General features: G+C 31.4%; 1 protein-coding gene across 3 annotated transcripts in view; it reads left to right on the top strand.

The window, feature by feature from the left end:
• LOC138125941 (probable 3',5'-cyclic phosphodiesterase pde-5) overlaps positions 1 to 23,306 on the top strand; it is a 179,148-nt gene extending 155,842 nt beyond the window's left edge. For all 3 annotated transcript variants that reach the window (XM_069041527.1, XM_069041517.1, XM_069041536.1), the window contains 8 exons: positions 4,606 to 4,680; positions 9,424 to 9,733; positions 10,413 to 10,614; positions 14,566 to 14,792; positions 14,854 to 15,197; positions 18,588 to 19,129; positions 21,182 to 21,340; positions 22,172 to 23,306. In XM_069041527.1, the coding sequence (XP_068897628.1) occupies positions 4,606 to 4,680; positions 9,424 to 9,733; positions 10,413 to 10,614; positions 14,566 to 14,792; positions 14,854 to 15,197; positions 18,588 to 19,129; positions 21,182 to 21,340; positions 22,172 to 22,687 (2,375 nt within the window). In that variant the 3' untranslated portion in view covers positions 22,688 to 23,306. The remainder of the gene's footprint in view (positions 1 to 4,605; positions 4,681 to 9,423; positions 9,734 to 10,412; positions 10,615 to 14,565; positions 14,793 to 14,853; positions 15,198 to 18,587; positions 19,130 to 21,181; positions 21,341 to 22,171) is intronic.
• Positions 23,307 to 23,558: the final 252 nt, after the last annotated feature.

The following is a 23,558-nucleotide window of genomic DNA, read 5'->3' as shown; positions in this document are numbered from 1 at the left end:
ATTAAGTTACGTCTCTTTGTAAGCTGACTCACATTGTAAAATGTCAAATTTATAACGTTAAAGACGCCAGAAATAAACCTATCCGAAATCTTCACGCGAACACCCTATATATACAGTGTGGAAACTACTTATGGAATAAATTCAGTAATGTCGAAACAAATGATATTTGTAGAAAACGCTGAAACAGGTCAATTTTTATTTCTCATAGTGTTTATTTTGAGTTGCGTCACTTGTTCATGACGTCATCGATTTTTGAGTTATGACCTCATCCCCAATTTTTTTAAATGGAAACCCCTACTTTTTTCTTCTCTTTCTGATAGACCTTCCTACTACCTAAACGATGAATGAGAAAATTTGGTACCTTACATAACAATTTTTTTGAGAAAATGACATTTTACTTCAAAAATTTGATTTAAATTTTGATGTAAAACTTTTAACTGACCTCAAACAAAAACAAACAAACATTTAAGGTTAACAGTAAAATGTAACGCAAATGTTGAATTTGTCCCCCGCCAACTATTTGGCACTCACCGACACTGCGCTCAATAATGTTAGGGCTGATTTGTGCTATTTCAGCGCAAATTCTCTGCCGTAAATCTTCTAAATTGTTTGGTCTATTCAAATAAATCTTCTAATTTAAATAAACCCCTATGAAAGAATTTTTAAATTAAAAATTAAATTAAATTTTTGAATTAAAATTTTTCATTTTCTCAAAAAAATTGAAATGTAAGGTACCAACTTTTTTCATTCATCGTTTAGCTAGTATGAAGGTCTATCAGAAAGAGAAGAAAAAAGTAGGAGTTGTCATTTAAAAAAAAATTAGTGTGACGTAATAGCTCAAAAATGGATAACGTCATGAGCAAGGGAAGCTACTTAAAATAAGCATTATGAGAAATAAAAATTGACCTGTTTCAATGTTTTCGACAAGTGTCATTAGTTTTGAAATTATTGAATTTATTCCATAAGTAGTTTCCACACTGTATAATAATAAATATACACCAACTAAACAAACTACCGCTGCGAGTACTAACACTATTAAAGTTTACACGTTATTTGTTAACTAATAATTGACACCCATTAACACTATTTCACAAGCTCACGAACTGAATATGGTAATCTAATTCAGATTTTAATCTTTCGTCTTAATTTCGTTTTATATAATGTTGCTTCTAATTATTTTAAATTCTAATTATTTTAAATAGTTTATATTACATCCATAACACCTCAAGAAGTACAAATTCAGTACAACATTTACAAAATTGTGAACACGAAATATCTGAACACAAAAAAATACAATGTGTCGCATTTAAAATGAAGTCAGCCTGATATACCTATTTGTTATTTATAAGAATAAAAATTGGAAGTTTTGCACAGTCGTAGAATTTCAGGGGGTGCATTTTTTGAGGTACTCAACTTAACTATCATGTTGTAAATCCATTAAAGTGTGACCTACAGCTGAGTTAAAAATATCTCAAAAGAGGTACCATCGTGGTTAAAGAAAAGTACGACAGTATGTTACTATCGACACTTCCAAGACTCCACATTTTGATTGAGTTTTGGAAGTCGCACTTTTCTTTGACCGCGATAGTGCCTCATCATGACGTTCTACGACTGTGTAAACAAATTGAATCTTTACTCATAAGAATAACGAGCATATCAAACCCTTAAATGCGACACTCGTTTCACTCGCGTTTTAAAATGGCCCACGCGTGCCAAACAAGGCCCAATTTACAAACGAACGAGTTGAATACAACCTTTTTATTGTTCGACGAGCCCCTTAAAGGTCCAAATCCATCAATTTTGACAAGTTGTGACATTTATCAAAATCCGTTCACACAGGAGAAAATTCTCAAATTCTGACAGTGTCGAACAAAAAAATCTATAAAACAAAAATATTATTACGTTGCAGAAATTGTCTTAAAACAACTTTTAAATGAGGCAAACAATTAATAATGATAGATATTACAAACAAAAAATAACATGTGAATATCTAAACATAGCAAGCATATATGTATTATTTTAATCAACATATGTTTTTACCCACATGAATTTGTTATCCTTTACTATTTATTTACTATTGTTAGTTATACATTTATAACTAGAAACCTAAGGTAAATATTGTTATTAAACGCCAGGTGTCTCAATTCTCTTAATAGCACTATTATTCGCTTTTATTGATTCCTAGAATTCTTACATAAATTGTAATTATTATTATGCGTAATATGTATACCTTTAATGGTTTTAAAACACACATTGTATACCTTCATAATACATATTGACCCGTGATATTTATTTTGAAGCATAAAAACATTTCATAAAGTAACTAACCCAGTGTTTGTTAAAATATTTAAGGTACATAGGTACTTCTGTGTCAATACAGGAACACATCGATTTTTTCCAAATTTTTAAGAAATTATCGAACAAGATGAAAACATTATTTTAGCTAACATTGCGTTGTGACGTACAGCACAGCTAAATATTGATAATATCTGTGTGATTAGTGATAAAAAGATTATTGTGATGCCGTTAAGATTCTAAATGTCTGTTGTTATTATACATATTGATATTAACCGGTATTTGTCTGATTTTATTTTGTTAGCTAATATTCTGATCCAACGCCTCGTAATACGTAAAAATAACAGTTTTTACTAGCGGCAAATATTAATAATTGTACGTACGTCAGCACAAATAAAGGAAACTTGTGCAAACGAACAAACGAATGTGCTACCTTATCAACATCAGTAAATTATAATAGCGACAAAGAAAGAATTAGAAGTAGCTTGTTGTATGTAAATAATTATAATACTTTGTCTCCTACGTTAGAACAGTTATTAAATGTGAATAAAATTTGGGCTCGAGCAAAACGTCATCGGAGCTTAAAAGGAGCAAATCTGAATAAGCGAATTTTACTAAATTAATAACAGGATTCTTCAGTATGAATGAATTTTAATTGGTTCTAATCTGGATGTCTGACCAATTTTGAAATTTACATAAAGAAATGCAAATCAATCTTCACAGTTTAAGTGTATTTCAATACAATATCGTTTGCCAATACATACCATTAAGAGCTAATTAGTTTGATTAATCTCCTAGTCTGGCATGTGAAGGCAGATCTACCAAAATTATGGCCATATGTAAAGGAGCCGAACCAGTTCTCACAATTTCGTTAAAAATAAATTAACTTTGATAACTGCTCGAATCTGGCTAATTTTACCTTAATTAGTTTAATTCCAATGGGGCTTTTATTCTATTTAATGCACTAAAGATGCTACGAGTACAATATTAGGCGCTTAACAAAACCATTTTAGACTTAGATAGTTCTATTTAATCCATGCTTGACTTAAACTTGTTTGTGAACGATTTAATGATTATGAACTAACATAGCATAAAAAATAAAAAAGAATACTAACGTCTTAGTAGAATAATCAAATCATAAAACTTTGTCAGACGTAGCAAAAATTCAGGAAAAATCGTGTCCGATTATTCCGTAAGTTGGTCAAACCTTGTCATCACGGGTTTTCTGATCCTTTTTTTGCACACATAGAAACATTAGCGAAATTATTTTCGGGTTGACTGAACACGAGAAATGAATTTTATTGGCGAACGACTGGGCCAGTAAGTATGGGAAAATGACAGAATAAGCTGAATTTAACCAATTGAATTCTGATGGCTTTTAGGAGTTTACTGCGAACTTCGTTTTATTCTGAGTCAATAAAAATTATATTATATTCTCAATATTTGCAATGTTCTAGATTCTTGTTCGGGGAAGTTCGATCTGGAGATTTTAGTAGTGAAATTAACAATGCGTCAAATTAATCAGGTTAATTCAGGCGTACAGATAATTTTCAAAATATTAGAAAGCAAAGGATAAATAATGTACAGCTATGTAAAAATTCTAATGTTTGGCCACTTAATGAATAACTAAAATGATATCAGATAAAATTAATAGTTAGATAATTAGTTAATAGTTAAAGGAATTATCATAAAATCGTTAGTCAAATATCCTTAATAATTAATTAATGTTGTTTGTAGGAGCATTGTAGGAGTATTGAATAGCTCTAAAGCATCTACTTATTAGAATATATAAATATGTATTAAAATACACGTGTAAGTGTGTCAAAGAATTCATAAGAGTACGTGCTTGTGTTAAATAATGACCATAAATATGTAGTTTTTAATCTTATGAATTCTCTGGAACTTTTTCACTTTTGGATAACCTTAGAATAAAAAAAATATAGCTAAATTTGTAATTTTTGCTTTGTGATTGTACAGTAAGATGTGAAAGTGATTGCAAAATGCCACATTTGTGTTAATTGGTCTCTAAGGAGTATGTGGAAGCTTCCAAGAGAATTTCGATTATGAATTTATGTTTATGTTGACACTTTCCGGTAGCGCATTTAGGTAAACAGCCGATATTGCAACCAAACAGATGATGCAAACAAGGACCCTATATCTTTAACAGGCTAATCATTATAACGGTACAAGGTAAACACAGTTTATTAAAAGGGTAAAGACTCAATTATTTTCAACAGGTGTTTAATTGAATTCCGGCGATCGCCCCCTCACGGCTTTATTGGTATTTTAAAAATGCCGTTTTTATTGCAGGATCTCCAATATTGAAGAATGACGCTACGAACTCTCCGACATCTCTTCAAACCATGCCGCCAGCTCAAGTTACAGGTGAGAGATCGGCATTATTTATCAATAATAAATTTCACTTACGAAAGTTGCTTTATAAGTTAGCTTTTGACATAAAATCTCATTTATCTTACTTACATACCTTTATTCAGTTTTGACTTAATTTACGAGTTATTTATGAAACCGGATGATATCGTTACTGTCGTGATATATGTACGGTGAGCAGGGTTTCAATTTGGTATGCAAACTATATTGATGCAAGAATGTCTTGATTCTGTAAGACTAGTACAAGATTTATTTTTTTATGTTTGCATATGTTGACGGAAAGCTTGCACTAGTTGATGTCAAAGAAATTATCCGGTATAGATTTTCGGGTTAATTAACAGTTTATTTTTATCCACTAACACCGACGTAGTTTTCAATAAACAATAAAGCACGACAGACTGATAATGTGTGCGAAATTTCCGTCAACAATATAAATTAATGTATTATGTTACGTGAATAAGCAGGCATCCACCATCGATAACAACCTGCTCGTGTAATGGGTTTTGTCACAATGATCACTCGAGATGTTATCACAAATGAGGTAAAATATTGTTATAATTATAATTTGCGCCGTTTGATCTTTTTACATATTTATTAAAAAATCCTGCACAATTTTTTAGTGAACAGCGAGTTTGTTATACTTAGTTGGAAATATTGAAAAACGAATCTGGAACAGAATTACAGAACAAACATTTCAAATGACTAGCGTGGGTCTTTCATTGCATATTAAATATCATTTTCGTTTTTGAATAAACAATAAAACCACCTTGTTTTATAAAATTAGACCACATAAACTCGCAATTACATTTGCATACTCAGAAAAACAACTTGCAAGAACGTATATAAATTGTTTTTAAAAATCGATCGAAACTCATAAAACGTGTATTTCAATTCGCTGATGTTTTCAAATCGAAATTACATACATATATATTTTTTAAATATTGTCAAATGTCCAATGACGGCGATCAAGGAGAAAATGTATCAGCTTAACAAGTAAACGTTTCTTTTTTTATAAGAGAAGACGTCTGTTTTCTCCTTATTATTAAATTTATTTATAAAAAAATAACAATTTTCAAATTCGGGGAATTTTGTCGTGGTTGGCAACAAAAAATGTCAAACGGTTTGGAAGATTAATAAATTAATACAGGGTTATTCACGAGAGGGGTACTTCTGAATTTTTATTTTGGCGCAACCAACAATACCAATGGCAGTAACTACTAAATCAAATGTGTTATTTCTTTTAAATTAGAAATCAAAGTAAGCTGGATAGATTTGTGAGAAATGTCAGATTGGCAGATAACCTGTATTTAATCAAAATTCAACAATATAAATTAACAAATTAAGTTAATGTAAAAGGTGTTCGAAGTGTCTACACCATCGGCTTCTAAATATCCGCAGCGGCGACAGAATTCTTTCCACACTCTTCATAAATGAGGAGCATGTCAGTCTTTTCGTCGTTATTGTAAAAACACATTTTTCGAATTAACAAAATTTTTTTGCTTTAACGTCAAGAGACAGAACTAAGAGCCATCGTGGATTCAGTTATAATTATTTTCAAAATTTGAAATCAAGATATTGTTGCAATGTGTATAATGGGTTGCGGTAAAAAGAAATTCAGAAATACCCCTCTCGTGAATAACCCTGTATTGTTATTAACGAATTAAAAATGAGCGAAAACAATTTTGTGTGTACCCTGCCAGAAATACGAGATTAAGATTAGTCTAACTGCCCAAAACACGTCTAATGTAACGATTAATATTTACAACAATTTATATTCTATAGAAACAGCTTAAATTAAAATTCGTTTTGTTTTGGCGTTTATTATGACATTTTAGTTTCAAGAACCTTGCAAAAGTAAATTGCACTAGTTTGTTTCAAAACGCTAATTTCATATCAGCACTCAAAATGGGCTTTGTAATAGCTTTCATACAGACGCAAAGTAGAAGAATGTATTAAAATGAATTTATTGATCCATTAGTTAATTTATTGTGCTATAGTATTTTACTGATTACTTTCATTGACAGAATAATAACTAGGTTACTGCACGTTAAACATGAGCTTTTATGAAGCGTGAAAATTTAAATTAATTTCTAGGTTTAAAATAATTGTAGATTATATCATTATCATAGAAGTGAGTCTTTTTGTGCTAAGCCGAGAGATTGAAAACCTAGACGAAGTCGAGGTCGGCAACTGGGCGAAGCACAAAAAACCTACTCGGAATGACATACGAGTACGTACTAATATCTACGATTTTATCTTCCAGCGGATCACAAAAAAAAGAATCGGACATGAGCTCATTTATTTTCTTTTGCTGCAGTTACAGTAAAGTGACTATTTTCAAATTTTAAGGCACCAGTAATTACTAGTTCTCTTGTTGCAATATTTTTAGTACTTGAAGGTTCAACAATATTAGTAAAGTCTACTAAAGTCTAAACTTTACTTTTTACGTTGAACGGCCATCTTGCTTTGCTATTTTTAATTTTGACATCTGTCGTCCATCCAAATAGGCGACTCGTGTTACACCACAGTGGCACCGGTTAAATATTGGGTAATAATTTCGTCATTTCTCTTTTCTAGAAGCTTTTTTTTAATAGGACTGACTTAATTATGAAATATTTCATATAATTATTGATAAATACATCGTGATAAATACATACTTCAAATGACCTTACATTTGACTCCGTGGAGCCGCATGTGGACATTTCAACTCCTAGGATTCGGATTATTTCAATTCCGGTTACAAAAAAAAAAACCACCTCAACCGTTTCAACAGAACGGCGCGATTTTCGACCGCTTAAAGATAAATTTATATTTTCAACAATGCATTAAGACAACGAAGTTGATGAATATATAGCGCGTTTTTTTTTTAATTGCATGGTAAAAATTATACCCCCTGTTAACTTATGATCCACTGCAGATTCGGTGCTAATTTTTATTTTATTAATAAACCATTAATAAGACTACGTAATGCATGCTGTTTGAACAAAGACAAGCAGTTTTATTTGACTAATTTACTCTTGAAAGTTGAAATTAATGAACGTAAATAATTTGACAAAAAATGTAGTAGGCGAAATGGGAACAAACATTAGGTTTTATATGTAATTTAATTTATTATTTATTTTAATAATAACCTCGATGGGGTTTTGCTATTTATTTTTTAAATGAAAGTGACAAAAGTCAACTAACATTTCAGCCTGCTAAAAATGATAGTGGCAAGAAAACACTTTTACAAAAAAAATGTTTTTCATAACATTTTCGACAATTTGGGATATTGTCCAAAAAGTCTGGAAACACCCGAATAAAATAGAAACGACTGATTTTCGAGAAAAACGCAAAAATAGGTGAACTAGCATTTTCAAAAAGCTTTCTGTTGATGGTAACTGTTTGCTGTTTTTGATGACCTTGAAAGAGTTATGATGTCATCAAAAGTTTTTTTAAATGGCAACGTCGCATTTTTGCTACCGTTTTTAATAGATCTTTTAATTGTCTACCCGACGGTTAAAAAAAATTTCCAATTTACATAAGAAATTTCCTGAAAAAAAAACTTAATTTTTTTTATGGCATAATAACTTTTTCAAGGTCATCGAAGAGACCGAACAGACAGAAAGCTTTTTTTAAAACACTAAATGACCCGACTTTAAATTTTTTTTCAAAAATTATGCGTTACGTTTTCATTTGGATGTTTCCAGACTTTGTGGACACACTGTATGCGTAGCAATATTCTGGTTTAAACTAAAGTTTGTATGCACAGGGTCTGGAAAACTACAGAATTTCAAGAAAAACACGTGGATACTTTTAGTTCGACCACCTCTACGTATAATAATAATTTATTACCGTTATATACCCTTTCAAATTTTAAAAAGTATAAAACTTTACGAAACTACCGTCTTACTTTAATGCACTATTCAAATTTAATGACAATTAATTTGCAAATAGGAGAGATATTAACAATACTTGAGACAAACAAATCAAATTATGAATAATACTTAATTTTACTTGTACTTGTCTAACACATCGGTCTTAAACAAGGCAAGTGCTGCTATAAAAACAATTTATCTTAGTTAGATCCTCAGTTATTCATTGCAATAGTCCGACATGTTTGTGGTCCTCAGAGGAAGGCGTTATCCCTTCGCCTCCTTTCTTCCTTTCTCATCACGTTTCAATATTTAATACTATCGGTTTATGTTATATTCATATTTATTATTTGTCTTAAATAAACTTCAGTTGTGACAGTTAGTTTTCCATAATTTATCGTAACTAAAGTTTTAAATTTATTATTTTTTTATAATCACTGTGCGTAGTTATTGCGACATTAACGACTTTCGGTAATAAAAAAGTACATTTTATTGATCCCAAGATACAGGCAATAAATAAATATATAAAAGGTCGCCGAAGAATGTATTAAAACGTAATGTGATGTGTGATTGAATAATTTAGTTTAACTAGAATACGGCTTGTGCTTACGTTAGAAACTTAGTTAGTTGAGGAAAGAAAAATCAAAAATAATTTATTTAAAAAAATAGATTGCTTTTAAAAGGAACTTCACTATTGAAGTCTGCTTTATTCAGAAAAGAATTTTTCAACAACGAAAAACTTGAACGAGCTAATACGTTATTGGCAAACCGACGTTGCAAGTTACTACAGCAATTTGTTGACTAACGTCGGCCGATAATTAACAGTAACACTGCGGTTTTCTTCGGAAAACTGAAAGAAAAGAAATACGAATTTTACCTTTTACAGGCGATCAAATTTCTGATTACCTCATCAGCCACCCGGATTTCCTGGAGCGCTACATTATGGAAGAGGTTGAAGTGGAGCAGTTGGAAAGGTGGATCATACGTAAATCTCAACGTTTAAAAAAGAAGCCGGAAACAGCTTCTAGAAACGGTAGGAAAACCAGTCTTTCCAGATGGAAGTTTTGTGTCCACGCCGACAAACGTCAAATGCTCCAGGATCTCACCCACAGTTTACAACTTAGACCAACCAAAGATCATGTGTTGTGGGAATTGGCCAACTGCATTTGTTCTGCTGTTAGTGCAGATGGTTTTAGGTAAAATAGTTTCTATTAAACCCTTTCTGTGTGCCCGTACTGTCGTAACTGTTTCATTAGTTTTCGTCCATTTTAAAATAGAAGGTTAGTTTAGCCATAGAATAATTAAATAATGTTACGTAAAATTTTCAATTTACTGTAAAATTAGGAGGACTCCATAGTTTTTCAATTACATATTATGTATTATATGAATATTGTACCTAAGGGTATATTGAAGTTTGAAAATTATTTTTTTTTTTATGAAAGGTCTACAACTCACTCTACACTCACATCACACAGAAATGTCGAATTAATAAAAAAAAAACATAATTATTAATTACATGTAACGCTCGCAATCAAATACACCCCATACATTATTTCAACTAGGAATTTCCTTGGTAGAGAATATTAACTTCAAAAGCAATTATATGACAATTTTGTCAGTTAAATCTAATGTAGTACGACAGCACAGCCAAGTCTCATCTTAACTGTGACTGTAGTAGAATTTAAATATCTTATTGTTAGAGTACACTGAAACACCGTTAGTAGCTATTACTGTTATTATTGCAACTAAAGATTTGACCAAACAAATTTTGGAATATTTTATTTGAACAAATGAAAATTTACAAAATTAGTTTAATTTTTTATATATATAATGTAATATGTAGTAGCATTTTTTATACAAGACTATTTTTTAAAGATTATATATGATGGACAAAGAGGATCCTCAGAATCTAGCACTATTGCTAGGGATGGATTGCAAGAATGAAAATGGAGAGCCGAAGTTGCAGAAAATAAAAAGCGGGGTCAGCGTACCTTCGTACGTAGCTAAAACTCTTGAACCTATTAGACTTTCTAGGGGCGACATTGATCCTCGTTTTCCGGATGGAATACCAAACGAAGTAAGTGACCTTAACTTTCAAGTATTATAACAGCTCCCCATAGTAAAATTATTACATAGCAAAAATAAATATTTCACGTCAGTAAATCCTTTCTAAACGTAGATAGTCTTTTTTTTTTATAAATCCTTAAGATGCATAATCTCATTTTGATCATAGCTTCATTTGTTGTGATTAAGGATAAAGGTTTGAAGTTTTAGATTCATTTGATATTATTTCCCTAACTCTTTCGACGGTTTCTGAAATTGGTATTAATGGTGGTCGTCCACTTTCACTCTTTCGTTGTACACTTCTATTTCTCGAAATACTCGGCAACTGATGAAACTAGGCCATACCTTAACAGAAACAAAACAACTACTAGGGTAATTCACCACAAATTTTTTAAACACACGTTCTTACAGGATATAAGTACAGCGTAATCAACAATGACTGAGTCTGTTGGCAATGAAACAATTGAAAAGTACTGGTGTTTTTTGTTTCGTAATTGGCACTGACAGGATTTTTTTTAACTTGAGAGGACATTAAAAACATTTTTGGTTATGTTGGTTATATTTTTATGCGATTACAAAATGAACCTTTCATGGTAAATTTCAAATTTACCAAATTCCATTATGTATTACCAACAGATTCAATCATTCTTGATCACACCGTATTAAAACCTATTTCAAAGTTGGTGAAGTACATTTTCAATACATATATTTTTTCTTCCAAGAATTTTCCTGCTATTTTCAATTTCTTTCCAAAAATTAAAAGCATTTATAAGCATAATAAACCTTTTATCGTTAACAATAGAATGTATTTTATTTCATTTGTTGTTGATTACCCTGATATGATAAATGCAAAAAATAATAGTGTGTCAAACCATATGATTTATGAACACAAAAGCAAAATTTGATTAGGTATATATAGATAATAAATAATAATAATAATAATCATTATTAGCTGTTCCAAATTCACACAATATAACACAGACATTTAATACAAAAATTAATAAATATTTAGAACTCTCCGTTGCTATGAGAAATCTTTGGTGTTTAGAAAAAATTTCGATTTTACCATTTATAATTTCAGCAACAGGAATAGTACCGAATAGTACTCATATCACATCGTGAGGAAATTCCTTAACATTGACATAGAACATAAAACACAAAAAAGTCAAAATGTGGAGGCGAGACGCCGGTAATTATGTTGATAAGCACTGCACTATTACTTGATAGTATTATCCGTAATAGTGTATATACTCCGGCAAAATTGCCATGCCGCCGGGTGGAGGTGGGATACGAAAGATAATAATAGGATTTATTTTTTTATGATTAAACATACTTATTTACTTAAATAAATTTATTTAGTAGGCGTCTATATAAATCCTCTTTTAACACAACAAAAAATATTCCTTTTAACAATACCTAGTAATTATTCATTCGTTTTCAATGATGAACATCAATCTTCAGCTTTTATTTAAACCGAAAATTTTCACGAGTAACAAAAAATCTTAGATTACAATGATAGCTACATTAAATAGCGAATTCATTTTTGTACAGTAATTTCAGAACAAAAGTCTAAAATTTTTAATACCTTACAATTAATTATCAAATGCATTAAATTGAATTCAATTGAATTAAAGCAAGGAAACAAAATTATCAACATTTATTGGAACATACAACAGTGAACATATAATAGTGAATAAATCAAACAAACTAAATCTATTCGGTCTTCACAATGAAAATATACACTAAATTACGACTAATATTACACAAAGTTAATAATTAGTTTAAAAAAAAAACCTCAAAATTAAAACACAAAAAGAAAATTGTCGTCCAAATTTAACAACAATAAGTAAGTAGATTAAGTAAAGTTTTATGGAAAATTTATTTTTCTGTATAAGTGAGACATCTATCGAGCCTTCAAATAAATATGTATATGTATATTTAGAGTAGACGTAGGCGACATTCTAATTCTGTTAGCAGTGTAAAGTAATTTTTGTAGGTAATCAATTATTCTCCGGAGTTACACAGGTTACATAGTAAGCTTTTTCCCAATTTTATAGTGTCATATTTCGTGGAGGGGGAATAGAGAGAATGCACTAAAAAATTAAAAATATTTTCTAACCTAATTTTATTTCGCTAAAATGTCAGACGTTTCTTGTGTCATTTTCTACGCTGGAGAAATGTTGCAAGCAATTTTCATAGGTTGCTCTAAATATAAATTTATTTGAAGGCCTGTTATGTGTATCATAAAGCAATACATACATATTCAAAATTTCCAGACCAGTGTTCTTTTCAAAAATAAAAAAATTAAAGTTTAGCCATAAATGTATGCCAACAGTAGATGTCTAAAAAACCAAGTTAAGTTTCAAAAGTTAAAAAAACAAAAACTTGGCATTTTTTTAGTTTCCAGATCTACGTAGCGACTAAACTAACCCAATTATTTATTTTATATTATTTCTTCTAAACGATAAAATGTTATATGATATGTATTCACTATTCATAATTGAATCACATTCTTCTTTATATGCTTTATTAAATTGTGCATCGAGTTTAGTAGGTACTTACGTATCCAGAAACAATAAATTTTATTGAGGTAATCCCAAGGGTACAGCTTGTTTTGTTGGCAATGGTAATTACCTTGAATGATGGAAGCTAAATTTTTAATAGCATCCTAATCAATATAAAAAATTGTTTTATGAATTTTCAGACGCACCACAAATTAAATTATGTCCAATTAACAACATAATTAAAATTTATTGCTCGACTATAACTAATAAATATAAAGCCTACGGTGACGTTTTAATTTACGACCGTTTTAATCGGTAGCTAATTTGAATTAAATAATTTATAGAGACAACAAACCAATTTTAAGGGTATTAACATTGGTAAAGTAACAATGTTAATGTTTATCAGGTAGATACAGAATTTGAAGGTTTTGAAATAAATTGTTTTGAAACCAATTGTCAATTTTTTAATTTTTTTCATTAGCAAAACCCATTTGCAGTGTACCTATATTAATAAAAATAAATGTCGTTACTACCACAAATCCTTGTCTGTTCAAATATTTTATAAATGATTAGTCTCTGCTGATTTTAATGTCTCTGTAAATTACTGAATAGACTTCACCAATCTGACACCTCAAGACAAAAATTCTTGCAGCGCGCATCGATTCCTGCAAACTAAGTTTTAATTTAAATTCTTAAATGAGTTACAAGACAAGACCAGACAGATTTTTTTCAAGTAAATTCGTTCTTTCAATTATCGAATAAACTATTAATCCAATAAGAATTTCTTTTACAAGCAAAAAGTTTCGGTTAAAACATGAAGAAACTTCCTTAGTACGTTAAATCAACAACATCAAAAATAAATCTTGATAATACTTGTATTTCCTGTGGTTCATTATTGAAAAAGTAGTAAGGTATATGTATAATTATTGCGTCACTAAATGCTGTGAGGCCATTTAATCAATGATTTCACAAAGTTCACTAACTGACAAATTTTTAAAAAATTTAATTTTAATTTTAAAAATCAACGATTTTTAACACATTAAAGTTAGTAAACTCATTAGCCTGACTAGGTCTCGCTAAATCTCTGGAAACATAAGTGTTGCATTAGCCATATTACGGTCTTGTTAGGGAAAAAATGCTAATTTAAACACATTAAGGGACGGTTGCACCAACGCCAGTTAAAGTTAACTGTAGGAGTGTAGGTAGTGTAAGTTAAAATGCTTCGTTACTTTAGTTACTTATTGTTATAACAATGTTTTCGTATATTTTAATCTGTAGTTAAGTTTAACTCACGTTGGTGCAACCGGCCCTAAGACTTTTAAATTTGAACGTAATAGCAGTGGGTTACGTAGCGATTTTCAGCAAATGATTTTGAGCCTCACACCTACCTAACTAATCTAGAAGCAAACAAACTTGATTATTTTACACTCGTTATCTGTGAAATGTATTTTTTTGTTCAGGGAGACATCGCTCACGTATTATGTCAGGCGTTAATGCAACCCGACGGGCAATTAGCAGCGGTCCTGGAACTATGGAGGCGCGAGTGTGAGGGTCCATTTTACGAGGAAGATGAGGAAATTGCATCCAGTTATCTAGTCTGGGGAGGGATAGCCCTTCACTACGCCCATCTCTACCTCAACATGAACAAACAAAAAAAATTGAACGACTTTCTTCTAGCGGTCGTCAAGTATGTGACGTCGTCCATTTCCACACGCGACGGAGATTTAAGTATTTATTAAATTCTTCAGATCGATTTTCCAAGACATGGTCAGCATGGACATGCTCGTAATGAAGATAATGAATTTCGCCCAGAGGCTGGTAGATGCAGACAGAGCTTCGTTGTTTTTGGTTGACAATAAGAGTAAAGAACTGTACGCCACTATATTCGACGTGGGAGTTGAGAAGAACCCGGACGAGTGTTCGAACGGAAGCGGTGACAACGAGGAGTTCGTAAAGGTTGACACGTCAAAGGAGATTCGTTTTCCTCTGGGGACGGGAATCGCAGGACAGGTAGCTATGACCGGGGAAGTTCTCAACATCAAAGATGCTTATTCTGATTCGAGGTTCAACCGCACGGTCGATCAACTGACGGGTAAGTTTTATTGAATATATGTATTAACGTCATTAGCATGCGGCTGAACATGCTAATAGATCAGCTCGTGGTAGGGGAAATTGATTTCATCAAAAACAAATATCTAATGAGGTCAATTAATTTGCCGCAAGAAGTATCCTACATTGCTAAAAATCATTGAAAATATTTCACGTAAATACCATAACAAAAGTTAACTAAAATTAACAGCACTAATTATACTTATACTTATTTTGCGTAAATTTTCACATTGTGTCCACAAGCACATCCATTTTGAGCACCTATCCCGGTTGCGCCGACGATTTCATGCAAGGTGCAAAGAGAAGTATTTTTGACAATGACACATTTACGATTGTTCCTGCGGTAAAAAGTGTTTAGACTAACTTTGTAGATTATTGAAGTTTGAAGAACATCTTTTTTATTATACCTGAATGATAATCCCGGTTTTTGACACTAAAATGCGTGCGAAAAAGGGCCCTTAAAACTTCGGAAAAGGTATTTCAATTTAATTTTTTTGTTATAATTTTCAGATTGTAGTGCAGGTATAATAAAAAATAGCGTATGATACACGTTTATAAGGGCCTTTAAAGCACTTGCGACGTTAAAAGCACTCCGCTACGCGTCGTGCTCTTAAACTCGTCTCGCGTGCTTTAAAGGCTTCCTTATAAACTTGTATCATAATATACTATTTTTTTTCTAGTAAAGTTTCGGCATGGTAGATAGTTTCTGTGATTCTGAGATAGCCGTTAATATGCTGGTCTGTTTACGAGGTAAGGTGTACATTCACATTTGGTCTGTCTCAACTATTTCCCGCGATATCAGTAACTAAACATAAATCTCTCAGAGCAAATACAGAGTATTTCACGAGTAATAATGAGTCCGACGGAATTGCAACCCACAATACATTTGCAAAGTTAACGTGGATATTTGTTTTTTATTTAAATAACATATACAGGGTCTCCCAGAACTGGCGGACCAAAATAACACAGTGAAATCATTATCTTCTGGCAATAATAGGAAAAATATTTTAAAAAATCCATCCTCATTGGATTTTAAAATAAGAACGTTTTTAATTGACCAATCGCGTGTAGATATAAAATTACCTTAAAAAATTATATTGGTAACTATCGAAACAAATTTGATTGTTGCAAAGACATTATAGTTGAATATTATGTCATAATAAATTATTTCTGACAATTCTGACAAGTTATTAAAAACGCGTAATGTTTACCGCTTCAGAATATTTTGATATGCTTGTCTTATATGGGCAGTGTGATGAGAGTGCCACAGTTGCTCCTCAGGAGTACGCAGTTCGTTTTCCCAATAGGGAACATCCTAGCAGAAATACTATAACCTGAAAAATACTATAACCTAAAAACGTCCGTCATTGCACAAACAATGCGGATACCCAACAATGAATATGCATCATTTGAAATGTATCCATAGTTACAAATAAAGCAGGAAAACTAATTAATAAGTAACTTAACATCAACAACAGCATTGGTCAGTTTAAATTGCTTCTTTCCTAATCACTATTAAAGATTTTTTTGAACATTTTTCCTATTATTCCCAGAAGATGATGAATTCACCGTATTATTTTGGTCCGCCAGTTCTGGGAGACCTGTATATGTACTTTGTTATTTTTCTCCTATCATAAGTTAGTTTTTGTGAAATTAAAAGTAGTGTCACAAAGAAAGTTTTTGTGAAACTCTCTTTGGATTTTTTTATACGTAGATCTTACGTTGGTATTGCTGTAATAGAACGCTGACCGGGTTCGGCATCTCTAGTGAGCTCCTGTTAACAATTAAAACATTTGAAATTTAAGATAAATTTCTCAGAAATGCCACCATAACTCATGCAACACAAAAGTTCCGAGATTATTTCATAATTAGATTTTTGAGTTTTTATCAAATTAATGCCACCAAAGTAGAAAAAATAGTATATTACACTCGTTTTATAAGACGCACTGTGACACTCGTCACTCGTCACTCCTCACTGCGTTCGTCGTGCCCCAACCAACTCGTGTTGGGCAATCAAACATCTTATAAAACTCGTATAATAATATATCTACTATTAAGATATAAGTGTAAAAAGTTATCCTTTATTGCACGAACCGGTTTAAAATACGAGCGAGGTATGAGCGGGTATTTTAAAGGATATGAGTGCAATAAAGGAACTTTCTACACATATGTCTTACAACATTTTATCTACGATTATTCAGTCAATTTACTAAACGGCAACTTTGACAACGATTTTCAATGCAAAAAGTGGCTACTTTTTACACGATCGTAGATAAACATATTATGTAGTTAGCTGTGCAGTTTTGTAAATTTTAACATAAACGTTATTCGCTTGGTTAAATGAAATTGTGAACAAAGGAAGAGTTTTTGGGAAAATGTTTAGTCTGCATAAACATGTAACGGCACAAGAATTTACATTCACCATAGATCAAGATCATGTCTCTTTTCTCATCTTTCGAATACATTTTAATTGTCGTATTTTAACTTTTTCGTAAATGGCAGTCGTGACAAATAAAATTATTGGAAGCAAAGCCATAGTGGATTCATAATTTCATGTTAAAACAATATCTACGATATTTAAAATAACCACGTTAACTTTGGAAATGTGTTGTGGGTTGCAGTTTCAGTTCCGCCGGGCTCATTATCACTCTTGAAATACCCTGCATATAACATGTTATTTTTGGACGTGCAGGAAAATCTTTTAGCAAAATCAATCAAACAATTAAAAATTGGTAAATAATTGGTGAATTTACGCCTTACGTCGTAAACAGACCGGCATATTTACGACCGAATCTCTGAAATTATTGATCATAGATAAATTTTTATGGAAGAGATTTAATAAGCTACAAAATCGGTTTGAACAGTTTTTACCGTAGGAACAATTTTAAATGTATTCTTGTCAAGAATACTCTTCTTTCACCGACCCAACTGGAATAAGTATGTAAAATGGATATGTTTATGTTAAGCTATGTTAACTGCGGCGGAGAAATGATATTTAAATGTTTAAATATCATTTCTCCACCGCACTTTGAAGAATAAACTGCCTTAAACCTCCCTGACAACTGGGCTTCTTTGTAGAACTGTTTCTCTTTACTCTGAGCATTTTTATTTTATTTGTCAGTTTCTTTGATTTGTTGCCCTAATTATACTGGACATCTTTTTTTTATACCAATGATTCTCTTTTTCACTTTATTTATGTTATTTGTTTACTAATAGCAAAATATGTTGCAGATATTCTTTTAAACTCATGTCAAAATTATCTTTTCAATTATTAAATATTTTTATCTTCTGCGGTACACTATAGGATGATAAATCAAATTCCATCAGCACATTTTAACATGAAGTAATTTAAATAAGGAGGAATTTACTTTAGGTTATCGCACCAACACTATTCTCTGCATGCCGATCTTTATAAGAGGCTTCGTCATTGGAGTAGTTCAGATGGTCAACAAACACTCCGGACTGTTTACCAGCGAAGACGAAGAAGCATTCGAAATGTTTGCTGTTTATTGTGGATTAGCCTTACATCACGCTAAACTGTACGATAAAATTCGGAAATCCGAACAAAAATATAGAGTAGCTCTGGAAGTATTGAGTTATCACAACAGCTGCACTGAGGAAGAATATCACGTTGCACTGGGCGAAGGAATACCGTCAAATTTGATCGGAGTGGACGACTATTACTTCAATCCATTCGCGATCGAAGATTTCCACAAATCGATGTATGCAATGTACATGTTTATTGACCTGTTTGGACTTGGCAGATTTGATAAAAACTGTTTAATGAAGTTCTCATTAACCATTAAGAAAAATTACAGAAGAGTTCCTTATCATAATTGGACCCACGGCTTTTCTGTTGCCAACTCGATGTATAGCCTCATAAAGCATTCAGGGAACGTTTTTCGTCCTAACGAAGTAAGTATTTCTTTTTAGCAGTTCTACCAAAAGCTAATTTAATGTAAACTCCGACTTTGATGTGTATAAAAACATAAAGCAAGTACATAATATAGAAATTCGTCCTATTGAATTGATCTCAATTTCCTTTAAGCCTATTTGTAGACATTAATCTATTTATTACGAAATATTGCTATACAATCGTGTCTTGATGAAAATGTATCCGAGTTGGTAAATTTGAGTTAATTGGGTTCTTTGCCAATTAGCTTGCGTGAATCAAAATTTGATTATATCTTTTTGAAGGTATTATTTTCTATAATTAAATTAAACATTGCTGTACGATGGTCTCTAAAAATGTAATCACGCTAACACATCTAATTTACTTTCCACATTTTTATTTACAAAAAAAAAAACACATACATAAAATGTATTTGTTAAACACTATAAAAACTAAAAGTATTAATATTTAAGTATTTCTCAGCTTTTGATTGAATTCTAATTCTTAAAGTTACAAACACGTTACAGTTATGTATTTTTAACTAATAAATAATAATATTTGTTAAAAATAAACCATAAAATGTGCAATATATGTTATATCTTGAGTCAGTCGAAATAACCTGTTTCAGCTCTTTTTTCTGTATATTTGAGCAATTAAATCCTATCTGGTAGAAGAACCTCCGATGTTATATGACTTTGTATTACATTTTTCTGTGGTTTACAAATACCAAAGATGTCATAATTTAGTTCTTGAAGAATTTTTTTTTTCTCTTATATGGCTATGTGTAAAAGTTTGTTTATTAATGTTATAGAATATATCAATTCACAAAAAAGTTGTGATCAATAAATCGAATAAATCAATTGACTAAATTCGCACGAAGAGCTTTCACACAACCCAAAAAGATATTTAACGTAACGGTAAACACTAATATTTTTTAATTGAGGCGACGTAAAATTTTTCACCGCCTACAAAATACAAATTCCAGATTGCAAATTATGAAAAAACAAAAAACCAGTATTACTTTATTTTATGTACCCTGAGACATTTAATATTTAAGATGATTCAACTTTCCAACATGTTTCTGTAATATAAAAACAGTAAATTTTATTTTGTTGCCAATCTACAAAAATACATTTTAATTTAAGATATGAGGGTCTTATTTGTAACGTTAATGACACGATACCGCGATGATTTCAATTTATTAAGAATTCATAAAATGTTGTTGATTAAAGTGACATAAAGTCTTATCGTTTATCGTGTGCTTGTCATCAGGTTTTGTTGATTACATATTTACTTTACAATGTAACATTTTTCGAAAACAGAGCAACAAGCAACAAGATTTAAATATACCTACTTAGAAGAAAAAGAATAACGCGTTAGAAATGGATTTGCTAATTGATATCTAAAATTTTGATGCTTTTATCCAGTTACTACCGATCAGGAATTAGGAGCTTCCGACGTGAAATTTATAAAAAGCTTTTATACGACTGTCCCAGCATTTTTTTCTCAACATTCAATTACACCCATAAAAATTTACATTTACATACGAAATTCCTATAAACTTCCATTCAGGTTTGTGTTCGATAAAATATGCAGCATAAATAAGCTATATTTAGAATTTCGCATTTAAGTGAACTTATCTTTTTCTATAAATAACTAAAGTAAATGCGTTTTTATAAATAGTGCATTTAGGCATTTAATTTTCCACTATGTGTGTGTTCGAAGTTTATAAAGTAAATCCTGAATAAAACATAGGAGAATTTCCATTAAAACTAATTGAATGTTACACAAAGGTAATTAGTCGGTGATGCTTCTACACTGTAAGGAAATCTAGATTAATTTTCTCTTTTTAACCCCTTAGAAATCAATAACTTGTACAAACAATGAAATTATTGTCCATTAAATGTTGAAGAACATTAATCCAAAACATAATTTTCTTAATGATCGTCGTAATCAGTCATGATGGCGAATGTTGCTATCGATTTTTTCCATCTTCCTTATTCGTCCACTTTAATGACTTCCTGTACAGTCATGTCGGTTTGTTTACTTTATCTAACAGTTCTATTGTATTGCAGTGCTTGGCATTGTACATAGGGGCACTGTGTCACGATCTCGACCATCGCGGGAAAAACAACAAGTTCATGTTGGACACAGAATCTCCTTTGGCCGCTATCTACTCCACCTCCACTATGGAACATCATCACTTTAATCAAACAGTCACCATCTTGCAACAGGTTAATTTTTGAATAATTTATATTTCCTTATTTTGCCTGAGAATTATAAATGCCAAAAGTAATACAAACTAACAAACTTCTGAAGAATTTCGTAAGAAAATATTTAAACTGCTTTTCCAACAAAGTAATTGCCGAGTTACGATAAATTAACATTTAATAAACTTCCTCGCTATGGCAATGAAAATTTAATGGCTCACTTACATCAACAGCTTCATAAATAATTCAGAATTTTTTATTCGCTTTAAGGATTTAAATAAATTACATCGCAAATAAGGAAGATCAACAAAAATAAAGACATCCGCCCACTAAATATTTTTAGTATAAACACTATGCTAGTAATGGAATGTACTAAACTTGTTCATTATGTTAATTTTTGTATCTGCAGTACACTTTACGTATTATAGTAATAAAAAATTGGATCTCGAAAAGAACGCTTACACTTTTGTGTATCATTGGTTGCAGACACGAACAAAAAAATATAAAGTTTGTAAGTTTTAATTTTTAAAGAACACTAAAATCTAAATTCCAAATACATATGTTTAAATAACAAATAATTCATATGGCTCTTAATGTAGAAGAGAACTTACAAAAAGTGTTTTAACAGTTTTGACTGCCTTACACTCTTACACTCTTAAAATAAGATCAACTTAAAATGCTAAGTTAGTCAACAAAGACCATTAGTTTTGTATTTTAACTAAAGACGTTTCGCATTTATATTTTTAATATCGAAGATATTATACAGACATCTAAACTTGTAACAAGGCTTGAATATTTACGAAAACAATCATTTCGCTAAATAAGACTGTCTAAATCACCCCTTAAACTTTGCAGGAGGGCCATAATATCTTCGCCAAACTCTCAAGTGCCGAATACAAACAAGTCCTAAGTTTACTTAAACACTGCATTCTCGCCACCGATTTAGCATTGTTCTTCCCCAATAGGGCCAAACTAAGCCAATTGGTCCAAGACAAATCATTCTCGTGGAGCAACCCAGAACACAGGCTCCTTTTGCAAGCAATATCGATGACCGGAAGTGACCTAAGTGCGAGTGCTAAACCATGGGATATCCAAGTGGAAACTGTAAAAGTCATATTCGAGGAGTTTTATGAGCAAGGTGACGCCGAAAGATCTTCCGGTCGGATGCCGATTCCGATGATGGACAGGAATCAGCCCGATCAACAGGCGGCTTCCCAAGTCGGTTTCTTGACTGGGATTTGTGTTCCGTGTTACACTTTGCTGTATACTCTTATTCCCGAAACCAAACCTTTACTAGACATGTGCCAGAAGAACTTGGAGCGTTGGCGCAAAATCGACGATGAAATAAAAGAAAAGCAAAAGCGGAACTAAAAGTTTCAATCAATAATGTCTCAGCGTACCACGTTGTTTATTGTATTCATATTTAGTATAACTATCTGTTTTCCGTCTCTGCTGTTATAGCTGTGAGGGTTTCCATACTGATTACTTAATCCTATTACCGTTTTTCACTTTTTAAAATAATTATATTTTTGTACACTCACCTTTACCTAGATGTAGTGTAATCAATTCCTTCGAATATGCACGACCGTTGCAGTATTTAACACTTTTCTGTTTTCGTAAGAAAAAGTAACAAACAGTTATCGCTGACCAATATTGTATATAATTTTTAATCGAGTTTGTACTCTTAAAAGTGTCTTCGCATACCTATAAGAGCTCATCAAATAACTGTCTATTTTATATATATAAGGTAAAACTAGATGAATCTGTATAACATACCAATAGTCAACATTTATTTATTAATATCTTTTCTAGTCCTTACATGTGCTGTAACTTTTAATTATTAACTGTTTTAATTATGTGCAGATTGGTATACGAAATATTTTTTTTTCTTATAAAATAGAGATTAATTCGTAATGTAAATCGCTATATTTATTTTGAAAAAAAATGTATGTTTTATCCTATTAATAAAGTTAATAAAAAGTAAAAGATCTGTTGACTATACATGTAGTGTAAGTACCATGCGATCAAATAAAAAAAAATCAGAGTAGGCGAAAATGGTGGTTTGAATCAATCAAAGCATCAGAATAGCATAATCCAGGTAACTCGTTTTTTTTTAATTGATCGCACGTTACTATGGCGGCCAAAAAATCTTAGCCGTCACTAGCTTAACATTCACGTAAAGTCTAAATAAACCTTTAGGATCCGTAACCCCACTTTCGATTCTTGTCATTTTGACATAGGT

This window comes from Tenebrio molitor, chromosome 1, assembly GCF_963966145.1.
Source record: "Tenebrio molitor chromosome 1, icTenMoli1.1, whole genome shotgun sequence".
NCBI classification, from domain to species: Eukaryota; Metazoa; Arthropoda; class Insecta; order Coleoptera; family Tenebrionidae; genus Tenebrio; species Tenebrio molitor.
Note: the sequence above shows the minus strand (reverse complement) of the source record. Positions and strands in the feature narration are given on the sequence as shown.